The 14,050-nt window shown below is 34.5% G+C and overlaps 1 protein-coding gene across 1 annotated transcript; it reads left to right on the top strand.

The window, feature by feature from the left end:
• Positions 1-4,619: 4,619 nt before the first annotated feature.
• Positions 4,620-10,914, top strand: RPL34 (ribosomal protein L34). The gene is made up of 5 exons (XM_053700803.1): positions 4,620-4,694; positions 6,292-6,365; positions 6,459-6,558; positions 9,106-9,209; positions 10,780-10,914. Exons 2-5 carry the CDS (start codon positions 6,301-6,303, stop codon positions 10,862-10,864), a joined length of 354 nt encoding a protein of 117 aa, XP_053556778.1. The 5' UTR covers positions 4,620-4,694; positions 6,292-6,300; the 3' UTR covers positions 10,865-10,914.
• The last annotated feature ends 3,136 nt before the right edge of the window (positions 10,915-14,050 follow it).

A 14,050-nucleotide genomic window follows, 5' to 3' on the forward strand; every position in this document is an offset into this window, starting at 1 on the left:
GGGTACATAAGGATAATGTAAGTAGCGGCGGTTTACGGAGCGGCAGATTAGGGGTTAAAAATAATATGCAGGGGTCAGTGATAGCGGGGGCGGCAGAATAGGGGTTAATAAGTGTAAGGTTAGGGGTGTTTAGACTCGGGGTTCATGTTAGGGTGTTAGGTGCAGACGTAGGAAGTGTTTCCCCATAGCAAACAATGGGGCTGCGTTAGGAGCTGAACGCGGCTTTTTTGCAGGTGTTAGGTTTTTTTTCAGCTCAAACAGCCCCATTGTTTCCTATGGGGGAATCGTGCACGAGCACGTTTTTGAGGCTGGCCGCGTCCGTAAGCAACTCTGGTATCGAGAGTTGAAGCTGCGTTAAATATGCTCTACGCTCCTTTTTTGGAGCCTAACGCAGCCTTTCTGTGGACTCTCAATACCAGAGTTATTTTTATGGTGCGGCCAGAAAAAAGCCAGCGTTAGCTACGCGGGTCGTTACCGACAAAACTCTAAATCTAGGCCTAAGTTATTTATCTCACCCTAAACAGAAGCCCTAGACTGTTCTGTCCCTTTCTCTTATGTTTAATATTTATTCTATCTATGCAAGAGACTAGCAACCAGTTTCCACTCCCATTCCTCAATGTTTGAAATATAGCCATCTTTCAATTTGTTTCCTTATCTTTGCTATATTTTTAGTGTCTGTTTTAATGTCCTGGATGGATCCATGACACATACCTTAAGTTAGTTCCAATATAACTTGCTAACAGACATAAATCAGTTTTCTTATAGTATATATCCTGTTGCTACCCTAAATGTTTAAACCTATCTTTGATGTGGAGTGTGTTTGTACTTGTTTGAAAAACACGCTACTTAAATATCTCCAAACAATACTTTTCAGTTCGAGAGCCTGCATTAGTTCTACTGTGGTCTCTCAATAGATGTTATAAAGGTTACGGCTGGGCTGTGTTAACTGGGAAAGCATGGCTCAGCATATCAGATAAATTAATGATCTTAGTTTAGATATACATGTAGTAACTAATAGTATGCATGGTGTTGGAGATATCTTATTATGTGGGTGCTTTATTTGCCTCTGTCTTTCATATACTTAGTTATCCCCCCCTGTTTGTATCCTTCTTGGGAAACTTTCCTTATTTTTACATACCCCAGCTTAACTTTACTTACGATGTGATTAGAGGATAATTATATTTCGTAGTGCATATTAAAGATTTGTGTTCACAGGGTATTTATGGATCTGACATACTAACTGGCTCCGCCCTCCATCCCCCCCCTTCCATCCCCCCTATTATATTTTGAGCGGCTCTCGCCCGCTGCATCCCCCTTCCCCATGAAACGATAGAGTTACCTCCTCCCTAGCCTTACCCTTATCTGAATAAACACCTTACTCTTCTTCTTATATAGCTGGGAGAGGACCATTCTTGTTTATATTACATGTATAATACTCTATAACAAAAGTGAAGTCTCTTTATGTAATACCCCACATTTTATAGTAACGTTTGAGATATTGGAATGCATTACCTTGCTAATTATGCTGTGTGTACATTGACCTGTAAACGTTGTGGGGCATACCCTATATCCTGTATCTGTTTGTGACTTCAATAAAAAATCATTTTAAAAAAAAAATGGGGTGTGCATTTAAAACATTACAGTTAGATTTCCAAAAACAAATACTTGTGAAATGTATAAAAAATTAATATTTGAAGGAATGCTTAACTAGAGGAAAATGGTCTGTAGTTATTTCTTGAGTAAGATATTGGGTTGGCTGTATGGAGTAAAAATGTCTAATGTAGTATGTTGGTACATTTATGGCCACTTTAAGCAGAAAGAATGTGACATTATGACAAGAAATAGAGAAATCTGTAATGTCAGAAATTATGGGGAGGGGGTTGTATTGCTTTTGATTGGTGTTCTATCTTTCATAACATAATATAATGTATTATTATCTACATACAATGAAATATATGTATTTTGCTACTGTTTGTGTTATATTGATTTCTTCATTATAGTTAATTTCTTTTTTAATTCCAATTTATTTTTGTTTCAATAAATAATAAAAAGAAAAATAAGGTAATTTTGCTGGAAATGTCCTGTATAGCTCACAAGTGTATTCAAGTAAAAGACAAACTAACATAGAAAAACAGACAGATATGATCAAGGGTATATACATACATAGGAACAAATTTAGAATTAAATATATGCTAATATATTTAGCATTATTTGTGCCAACGCAAATGGGCTAAAGTTTTGTTAATAGTGTTTAGTAAAAAAACCTGTGTATAGTTTCCCTATTTCGAGCCAGATTTAGAGTGAAGTGCAAGCATTTGCATGTAAATTGCACTCATATTACAAGTTGAAAGTAAACGTGATTGCTTGAGCGCAATTGACGTTAGCGATCATCGGTTTTGCGCGTCCTAAGCTCTGGTTGTTTCGCAAAACAATAATGTCACAAACATAAAAAATACATTACACAATACAGTTACACTCATAATAACACTGTCTAATAAAAAATATTCAAAAAATATTGCACAAAAAAAGTAACAAGGGTGTTCTATTGAAAACTCCAAGATTACGTCACTTCCAGTGAATCTATATATCTGATTGGTTGTGCATCCTGTCCCTCACGGAGACACGGGTCAATCAGATGGGACTGTAATCGCCTATCTTCCCTATCTATTTTGCTTCCACCTGGGGGGTTCAAGAGGGGCGAAGGTTTACATAGGGGGAATGCCAGAGGATCGGCGGTGCGCCCCTCAGACAGAGGCAAAAACAGATATTGAAAATGGAAGAGCCCCCGGAAGGGACGTCATATTGGATTTTTCAATTTATTGGAGTTTTCAACAGAACAAGGGCTAAAAGATATGAGATCTCAGGTGTTAGAAAAAAGACAGGCAAAAGGGCTTTAACATAGAGATTGATACATATACATCTCTAAAGATTTATACGTATGTGTGTATATATATATATATATGTATATATATATATATATATATATATATATATATATATATATATATATATATGTTGAGTATTGCTTTAGACTTGATAAAGGAAGGAACTCTTCCGAAAGCTTGTCAACTTATAAATGTATAGTGAGTCCAATAAAAAAAGTATCATTGCTCAATGCAATACTCTTGTTATTTTATATATTTATTTCCAGTTAAAGGGACATGATACCCCCAAAAAATCATTCATTATTCAGATAGAGAATACAATTCTAAACAACTTTCTAATTTACTTCTATTATCTAATCTGTTTTATTCTCTTGGTATCATTTGTTGAAGGAGCAGCAATGCACCACTGGTTTCTAACTGAACACATGGGTGAGCCAATCGCAATTGATATATATATATGCAGCCACCAATCAACACCTAGTTTCTCTGCTGCTCCTGAGCTTGCCTATATAAAAAAATTCAGCAAAGGAAAACAAGAGAATGAAGCAAATTAAATAATAGAAGTAAATTGGAAAGTTGTTTACAATTGTATTCCCTATCTGAATCATGAAAGAAAAATGTTGGATTTCATGTCCCTTTAAGCCAATGAAAACATGAAAAATCATATTTATGCAATATTCATATTTAATAAGGTGTTATAGTGTGTATTTAGTGTAAATATTTCACATTCCAATGTTCTGCACATAGCAGAATATGTTCTAATTATTTCTAAATAGATATTCTTTTATATATATGTATATATCTATACCTATATATAATCATCTATATATAGGTATAAATATATATTGCACTAAAATACCATCAGCTATATGTAGAAATATTTATAAATAGAACATATTCTTCTATATGAAGAACATTGGAATGTGAAATATTCATATTTTTTTCATGTTGGGTTAGCGCATATGCGATTGGGTTTGCCCATATGTGGAGTGTTAGGTTTTTTTCCCCACTTTTTTTTCTCCATTGACTTCTATGGGGGAATAGGTTATTATATGTGTGATATTTAAAGGGACACTCAGGTCAAATTAAACTTTAATGATTTATATTATAAACAACTTTTTAATTTACATCCATTAAACAAATGTGCAGTCTTTTTATACGTCAGGTTAGCACTAGAGCGTTACCTTTTTACTTTCAAGAATACAGCGCAACCCGACGCGATTAATAGCGCTCCACTCGTAATCTGGTCCTTAGTTGTGTATTGTAAAACATTTTAAACTAGTTTGTCTTTCTATGTGTATAATAGTTAGTATATTGCGCATTGCAAAACACTTTGAACTATTTTTTTTTTTGCAGAGTTCATGCCCAGCAGTTTGTATTGTTGTTGTTCCCTTCTCAGACTCTCGTCCCGTTTTTTTTTTTAAATAAACACTGCTACTACGGTAGAAAACGATTACCCATAAGCAGCATACACGATTAATAAATGAAATATCGTTTGCAAAATTACCACAACAGCAGTACTGCAAAACGAATCAAATCGGAGATTTTAGTAAACTTTCTCTGCCATCACGGAATTTACCATATGAACATTTAGTATTGCTGAAAACATTAAAAAATACGTGTTTACGCGACATTATATTTTCATTCTGATTACGTCAAACTAGCCCGCGTCATAAATATCGCGCTTAGCCGATCACTTCCGTCAAAAGTACGGTGGCTGCTTAGTGAAAATAGGCGGTATTGAACTGATTCCTCCCCTTGGTTCCTTTGCTCCCTCCTTCCTTCCTCTTCCGGTGACGGCGGCACCAGGTATGGCCGCTGTTTTGTGAATTGTCGAGTATGTTTGACATCTAAATCCGATTACATCCAGCCTTTTGCTTTACCGCAAGAATGATTGAGAGTCTGTGGTGGTAGCTGGGAGTTTAAGTGTACGCGATTAGGTTATATTGATTAGATACGTAGTGATGTGGTCGTTCTAGCTCTTTGGGATCTCACTGAGGCCTGAGACCCACAAACCGGCTTTACGAGAAGTAATGGTGGCATTTATAGTACAGTGCTTTCTAGAGTAAATGTTCAGCTCTGCGGTAGCTGTTATTCATAAGCATTAGGGTACCCCTTGTATGTCCATATGTGTGTTCTGGCTATGGTTATATACATGCACTGATAAAATAATTTCTCGTGAAGTTTAGATATGTTGAAAGCATTTATTTTTTTAAATGAAGATAAAAAAGATGTCGGTTTAGTACTGTGCAGCTAAAATTTTCTGTAAGCACTACATTATACACTATAATAACTCTAAGTATGCACACTAGTGTGCTGTCAGGAGCTTGAGCCCCTATAAGTTAAAGGGACATGAAACCCAAATTTTTTTTCTTTCATGATTTAGAAAGAGCATACAATTATAAACCACTTTCTAATTTACTTCTATTATCTATTTTCCTTCATTCTCTTGATATTCTGTGCTGAAAAGCATATCTAGATATGCTTATTAGCTGCTGATTGGTAGCTGCACATAGATGCCTCCTGTGATTGGTTCACTGAGTGCATTGCTATTTCTTCATTAAAAAATCTAAAGAATGAAGCAAATTAGGTAATAGAATTAAATTGGAATGTTATTTAAAATTGTATTCTCTACCTTAACCATGAAAGAAAATGTTTGGGTATAGTGTCCCTTTAAGTTACAATTTTTTTTTTTTTATTAGCTTCGGAAATATTAAACTGGTAGCCTGTTTATGTTTCAAGTAGCATTTTTGTAGTAGTGTGAGATTGTAATTTGATATTGAATGTGGTTTTTATTTTTAGAAAAGACCTGAAAAGGAGAAAAATGAATGAGGAGTTTTTTGTTTGTTTTTTTGGGGTGGGGGCAATTTTAAATGAAATTTACAACATTTTATAGCACTGATATGTATGTTATCTTGGTAGATATGAAGAGCACTTGCTAAACTCATAATATTGCACATTATTTGCATTAAATTGATGGTAAATTCTAACATCTCAAAAACTAGTATTTACCATAATTTAAAAATAAAGGCGGCCTTCATTTATCAGTTATGTGCCAGATTTTCATTTCTTGTAATGTGTAGTAAGATAAAAAAAAAAAAAAAAAATTCATACTCTTCTCCCCCCCCCCATCCCAGTGTAAATGCAAAATGAAACAAATTTAATTGATGGCGTCATTGGGATTATCTAATATGCATAGTGTATACTAGTTTGAAAAATAGATTCTGCCAGCTGAATGAAGTCACTGGGAGGCTTGCCCCCCCCCAGTTGTCCATATCACACAGTGAATATGGATATCTGTATACAGCTTAGATTGTTAGTATGAATTAATAAACTTTTTTTTTATATATACATACAATACAGTCAGTTCTGGTGTGTGGTGTTTAATAATATTTCTTTTGTTTAGATATTAAAGATGGTTCAGCGCCTGACATACCGTCGTAGGTTGTCCTACAATACAGCCTCAAATAAGACCAGGCTGTAAGTATCTTTTTACCTTACAATTTGTCATTGTACTAAATGTATCTTTCCCTTATTCTCTCAAGTGTTTTACTAATTCATACTTATTTTTAGGTCTCGGACACCAGGTAACAGAATTGTGTATTTGTACACCAAGAAAGTTGGCAAGGCACCAAAATCAGGTTGTGGTATCTGCCCAGGGAGACTCCGTGGTGTAAGTACTAAAGGCTACTAACTTTTGAAATCGGTTTATAGTTATTTGTAATACCTAAATAATCAAGTTATTCTTTAGTTAAGTCATTTATAGTAATTATTACTGAAACCTTGATAAATATATATGAAATATTTTTTAATTAGCTACATAGTTGCTTTCTATATCAAATTTTAAATATCTAAAAGTTAGGTGTAATAAGTCAAATATTGGGACCTGTGTCTCCCTGATTTCTAAGTGTTGTTAAGTCAAGTTTTAAATCTTCCAGACCACTAGGTAGTATATCAGTATTAAACGGACCTAATAATAGCTTTATATGTAAAATATATTTCTAAAGTCTTATTTTATCAGAATCCCTTTTTTATGGAGGGGGCGGGATTTGTCATCTATTGAGGGATGACATTGTTTAACAGCTTCCCCCTCCCTCACTGTAGCTGATATTAAGTCAGCAACAGTTTTGCTGATTTTGCCTAGGAGAAGTGTGTGCGCACATTTTTGGGTTATAGAGGTTAAACTTGACAGAGGAGCCTCAGCTTCCATGCTTGCAGTGCACGTTAAAGGTATAGAAAACCCCAAATGTATGTTTTATGATTCAGATAGAACATACAACTTTAAACTACTTTACAATTTACTTCTGGTATAAAATATACTTTATTGAAGGTTCAGCAGTGTGCCTTGGTATGATTTTTAACAAAGGATACAAGGGGAAAAAAGCAAATTCGATAATACAAGTACATTGCAAAGTTGTTTAAAAGGGTATGCTCCCTTTTAAAGGACCAGTCAACACAGTAGATTTGTATAATCAACAAATGCAAGATAACAAGACAATGAAATAGCACTTAGTTTGAACTTCAAAGTAGTAGATTTTTTTTTATTTATTTTTTTTGACAATTTTAAGTTGTCTTTTTCCACTCCCCCTGTACCATGTGACAGCCATCAGCCAATCACAAATGCATACACGTACCATGTCACAGCCATTCACAAATGCATACACGCTTATTCTTGCACATGCTCAGTAGGAGCTGGTGACTCAAAGTTAAAATATAAAAAGAATGTGCACATTTAGTTAATGGAAGTACATTGGAAAGTTGTTTAAAATGGCATTCTCTATCTGAATAATGAAAGTTTAATTTTGATTGAGTATCCCATGAAAGAAACATTTTGGGTTTCATATACCTTTTATCAGCTCCAAATAATGTATTGCAAATTATTCAACGAACCCCCATTGTAAGAACTTACCCAAATAGAAGCATCTTTTGTAAAATAAATATCTTTACTGACAGTACTTGAAATCATACTATCCTTATGTTTCATTTTACTTTTTTGTTTTATAAACTAAAAGTAACCTGAAATTCTTTAAAAACATATTGATAAACGAGCATTTGTGCTCTTGCTACTAATTAGGGGTTAGCGATTGGAGCACCAAGAGGTTCTTCTGTATTTACAATGGAGATTGATTAAATCGTTGGTGACAGTGTATTGCACGTGTGTGATACTTCTTGACTAATGGTTTTAATGATAAAAAACACTTAAGTCCCTTAAAGTGAATGTAAATTTTGATGCTAAAGTGCCCGGTTTATAAAAATTCGATTAAAAACAGGGGCACTTTTAATTTATAAAAATTTACATTTCACTCGTGTTGTGAAAAAATACTTTTTTAATCTTGACAGCCGATCCAGCTTCCTCCAATCACGGCTTTGCATCAGACACTGATTCCCCCCGGGGGAGGGGAAGCCGTGATCGGAGGATGACCTATCCATCATTTCTGGCGTCAGAAATGGCTTGCGACGACTTAAGGAAGCTGGAGCTGCTGTCAAGTTTAAAAGGTAAGTATTTTTTTCACAACACAAATTAAATGTAAATTTTGATGACTAAAAGTGCCCCTGTTTTTAATCAAATTTTTAAAAACCGGGCACTTTCGCATCAAAATTTACATTCACTTTAATTGTGTTTTTTTTTTTTTTTTTTTTTTTTTTTAAGAATGAGTTATAAGCTGTCTGAAAAGAGTGCTGGTACTCTTGCTGCTTTAGTTGACTGAATCACTTGTAAAGAAATATAGGGTAAATACTAAACCTTGCAAACAAGCAACCTCTATTAGAAATTACTTAAATCTGCTTTAGCCCTGGGGATCTATGTAGATTAGTGTAGGGATATAGGTTTATATAAAAAAATTTTTTACATTATTTGAATTTAAGCTTTACACAATGAGTCTTAAAGTATGATATATTGAACATTATTTAAAATGTTCCTTTTGACATTAACAATGTTTTCAAAATTGGCATGCCAGTAGACCCTTTTTGGTTGTCTTTGTAGCCATAAAGGGGGGACAGTGTATGCAAAATAAATTGAGTGTTTACAGGAGACTTATCAGTTACTTTGAATAGCTGGTTGCCCTGTGGCGCTCAACAATTGTCATGTGTGACTAATCATTTTAGTACAGTCTAATTTTACTATATTTGTCTAAATTAAAATATGCCAGTTTGCTAATAGAACTGAGAGCAGTGCTCATGTAATTTTATTTTATTTGATTTTTTTTTTTTTTAATTTCAGATCCGTGCTGTTAGACCTAAAGTACTCATGAGGCTCTCCAAAACCAAAAAGCACGTCAGCAGAGCTTATGGTGGATCCATGTGTGCAAAATGTGTTCGTGACAGGTAGGTTTTAAGTGGTTTTAATTTTTATTCTTTGATAAGTATTTTAGTCATTTAAATAGGTATGAAACTCCAACACTTTTTATTGCGCATTTAAATGAACATGTTTTTACTTTTTGTTTCTAGAATAGTGTTTGTGTGTATGTATGTATATATATATATATATATATATATATATATATATATATATATATATATATATATATATATATATATATATATATATATATATATATATATATATATATATATTTTTTTTTTTTTTTTGGTTTTAGTACAACATAAATTCCAAGATTAGTAGCCTTCATATAATTTTATTATACTTTGGTCTAACGTTCTTTTAATCTATTTTTTTTTTTTTTGTTCATTACTGTACCTTTTTTAATTTGTCACATGCTTAATTGTAGTACAATTACATGTATTTATAGTGACCTTAGAACATTAGGATTTTAATATTTTGTCTATTCTCAATGTGTACACTTCAGCTATTTCCTTAACCTAAGGAGTCTACTGGCAATACAATATGCATATTAATTTATATTGACAATGCCTAGTGAATGTAAGATCACTAGATGTATAACTGAAAACTTCAGTACTCCAAGAGCTTAATATAAAAAGGGTCTACATTCCAGGCCAGGATCTTCTGCCTGTTTAATAGTTATATGGTTTCTAAGGAAACACCCCATGTTAGACTATTTCCAGGTTTAGATGTATTGGTTTATTAAAGTGAAAGTAAATCCTAGCGTTTTACAAACAAAGGACTTTCATTCATGAAGTATAAGATACTTCATGTAGAAAGCTACTTTATTTGTTTTAACTGATCGCCGCTCTTAGCTGCTACTGCAGCCCACGGCTAAAAAGTTTTCACCTCTTAGCCAATAGCCGTGCGGTAAATCCGGCTCCCATGGGCGCCAAGCTGGATTTACCGCACGGCTATTTGCTAATAAGAGGTAAAAAAAGTCACCTCTTGGCAAACAATTTTTTAGCCGTGGGCTGCTGTAGCAGCTAAAAACGGTGATCGATTAAAACAAATAAAGGAGCTTTCTACATGAAGTATCTTATACTTCATGAATGAAAATCCTTTATTTGTTTCAAAAGTCAATCCTAGCGTTTATATAACGCTATGCTTTACTTTCACTTTAAAGTGAATGTAAACTTGAGTGTACTCAAGTCATTAGATTTTTTTTTTTTTTTTAAATATATATTATTTTGCTAAGCCTCTGCAGACTGCCTTATCTCAGTGCTTTTTACAAACCTGCATTTTTAGCCAATTGGTGCTGGATCCTGTAACTCCTCAGGAGTGAGGACAGTACTGTCTTTATTGCACACATGAACTAGCAGTGTCTGGCTGTGAAAAGTTAATATAATGCACTGGGCAAGGTCTTAGAAACAGGAAGAAATGTAAAAATGTAAAGGTTATATTAATATAACAATGTCGGTTGTGCAAAGCTGGGGAATGGGTAGTAAAGGCGTTATCAATATATTTTTAGTGAAGCAAGTTGTGAGTGGGTTTTTTTTTTTTCCCTGCTTTTCTACTCTGGCTGTTGTAACACTTATTTGATTTCCTTCACAGAATCAAGCGGGCTTTCCTCATTGAGGAACAGAAGATTGTTGTGAAAGTATTGAAGGCTCAGGCACAGAGTCAAAAGACAAAGTAATCTATTGTGTATTGCCCGTATCAAAATAAACACGTTCCACTTGTATTATGGCTTCAGTGTTATCCTTTTTTATGCTTGTTCTTTTATATATTTTTTTTTTTTTTTTGCCCCTTCATAAGGTGAATTGTTAACATCAGAAACAAAGCACAATGGCATTTTTACAATTTAAATGCAGTACTCTACTACATTGTTTTAAAATATTTAGGGCTACAGTAGCACTATTTCACAATTGTTTGTAATTCTCTGCTAACTTAGAGCATTGCAGGGAAATTCCTATAGTAGTGTATGTAATATAGCTTTTTAAATAACAATATGGATGTTGTATAGCTTTCTAAATAGCTAAATCTGCCAGTGGCTTTTGGGTGATCCTAGAATAATTTCTTCTACCTCTTTAAAATCTAAAAATTAGTTTAGATGTAGTAGCAATTTGTATCTTTTGTGTTACAGAAATTTGGGATTTTAACACCTTTGCTGCAGATGAGAGCATGTGGTTGTTGGCCATGCAATACCTTTAGTATAATTGGTGACCACGTGTTGTCATCCGAGGGGGGGGGGTCTTTCTGAGCTAATAGTGCACTCCTCTGCGCTTACCCACACATACTTAAGTATGTGTGTTGATTTTCTTTAACAAATTTTCAAAATTAGTTAAATTTTCCTGCACCATGTGCCAGCCATCAGCCAACCATAGAATGTATAAAAGTATATACTGTGAATTCTTGCACATAGTTGGAGCTAGTGCTTCATTGTAATTTACTCCTATTTTTCTTTGTGTTCTTGGTTTCTTTATTTGAAAAAGCAAGAATAGGAGCTGGCACATTTTTGGTTCAGCACCTGGGTATCGCATACTGATTGGTGTCTAAATGTAGCCACCAATCAGCAAGCTCTACCCAGGTGCTGAACCAAAAATGGGTCGGCTCCTAACCTTACATTCAAAGATACCAAGAGAATTCCTTTAAAGTGATGGTAAATCCAAGCGTATAACAAATTATAGAATTTACCATCCCTAACAAACATTTGTTTGTCATTTCGTACAAAAAAAAAACTTATCTGTAAGACATGTATATTGCTAGCTCAGCGCCTCCAGCCGCCCACGGCACAGCGCTCTTCTCCAATGCGGTGAACATTCCCCTCTAGACCACAAGCCATGCTAGGATGTCAGTTGACATGCACGGCTGGAGGTAAAAACGTCACCTCATTGGAGAATAGTGCTGTGGCTGGAGGTGCTAAGTTGGCTATATACATGCCTTACCGATGGGTAGGTGTTTTTGTTTTTACACAAAACAATGACAAACCTTTTATTTTTAGGCTTGGTAAATCCTAGCATTTTGTTACTTGTATTTACCATCACTTTAAGCCCTACTCTGGGCCACTTGTTTTGTTTAAAAAAAAAAAAAAAAAAGATGACAGACTGCTTATTTTTAGTGATGGTAAATCTTAGTGTTTGTTATATGCTTGGGTTTACCATAACTTTTAAAGGGACAGTGAACACCAACTCTTTTAAAAAGAGATAATCCCTTTATTACCCATACAAGTTTTGCACAGCCAACATGGTTATATTAATGTTATTTTGCTGAGGTGACGTTTCCACCTCTTGGCCAAGTGCTAAGGCACTGTGGCTGAGCTCTGTAGCAACCCAAGGGTTGCAGGTTCGATCCCCGGCGAGGTCCACTCAGCCTTTCATCCTTCTGTGGTCTATAAAATGAGCAGCGCCTTGAGACCCTTACGGGTGATTAGCCACGCTTTACAAGTACCCAATACATACAATAGCTGTGCGGGCTATCCGGCTCAGCACTGGCTGGCCCGCACGGCTATTTGCTAAGAGGTGGAAACGTCGACTCACATCATATCATTCTGCTGTGGGCTGCTTGAGCAGCTCAGATTGGCGAACGCTTCAAGCAAATAAAGGGACTTTCAGCATGAAGTATTTTATAGATACCTCATTATTTCGTCTTTAAGGTAACGCACAATAAAAAAAAATGCATTAACAAAACCACTTGCACATTGTATATGTGCAATTGGTTTTGTTAATGCACGTTTTGTTTTTGGTCCATTTTGTGTTACCGTAAGGATGAAACGAGGTATCTACCCATAACTGGTGAATCGGCTTATTAGTAGCACATTGATGACAAAGTTGTTGCATGGAGTTAAACAAAATAAAAACAGAATTTCAATCCTCTGGCATTTTTATAAAAGCCTGACAATGTTTCTAAAGATTTTTAATTTATGATTAATCAAATTACAGCATGTAATTTATTTAGTATGTATTAGACAAGTGTGTGTGTATGTGTGTGTGTATGTGTGTATGTGTATATATATGTATGTGTATATATATGTATGTGTATATATATATATATATATATATATATATATATATATGTATGTATGTATATGTGTATATATATATATATATATATATATTCAAAAAAGCATGTAATCTAAATTGAATATGCATTTCTTATCAACTTTGCTTAATTCCTTGATATCCTTAAAGTGACAGTCTAGAATTTTCGTTTAAAAAGAATATAGTTCCTTTATTATCCATTCCTCAGATTTACACAACTTTTATTTTCACCCCTTAACGACTGCAACGTACCCTGTATGTAGCCGGTTGTTAAGGGTTTGTCTGGTTGCTATAGTGTGGGCCTTGCTGTGCTATTAGACTCTCCCTCCTGCCGGCTTGTTAAAATAGCATGCTATTAAAAATGACACTCCCATAGAAAGACCAGTGATAGGGATTAATATACTTTTTTTTTTTTTTTCTTGTATCCAAGCCTCTGCAGACTGCCCCCTTATGTCGGTTCTTTTGACAGACTTGCATTTTAGCCAATCATGACTGTCTTAATGCTGGCTTAGGGACATACTAGCATGTGGGGTTAATAGCTGTTGTAAAGGGATAGGTGGATTAAGGGTTTTTTTTTTGGTTTTTTTCTCGATAAAGTGATATTTTATGTATGGTGATTCCATGTCCGACTTTAGTAAGTGTATAGTATTGTGCAATCACTTACTCTCCCTTCTTCCAATTGTATTTGATGTCAATTCTGGGGCTGTAGCACATATATAATTGCTCAATCCATAGATTTTGACCAGGTGCACCCTAACACAGAGTCTGAAAGCTAACATCAATATAAACTTGGATATAAGAGATTTTGTGAGGTAAGGACAGACAGGGTCTTTGCCTTTTAAACT

The sequence above is a fragment of the Bombina bombina genome, chromosome 2, assembly GCF_027579735.1.
Source record: "Bombina bombina isolate aBomBom1 chromosome 2, aBomBom1.pri, whole genome shotgun sequence".
Classification (NCBI taxonomy): Eukaryota; Metazoa; Chordata; class Amphibia; order Anura; family Bombinatoridae; genus Bombina; species Bombina bombina.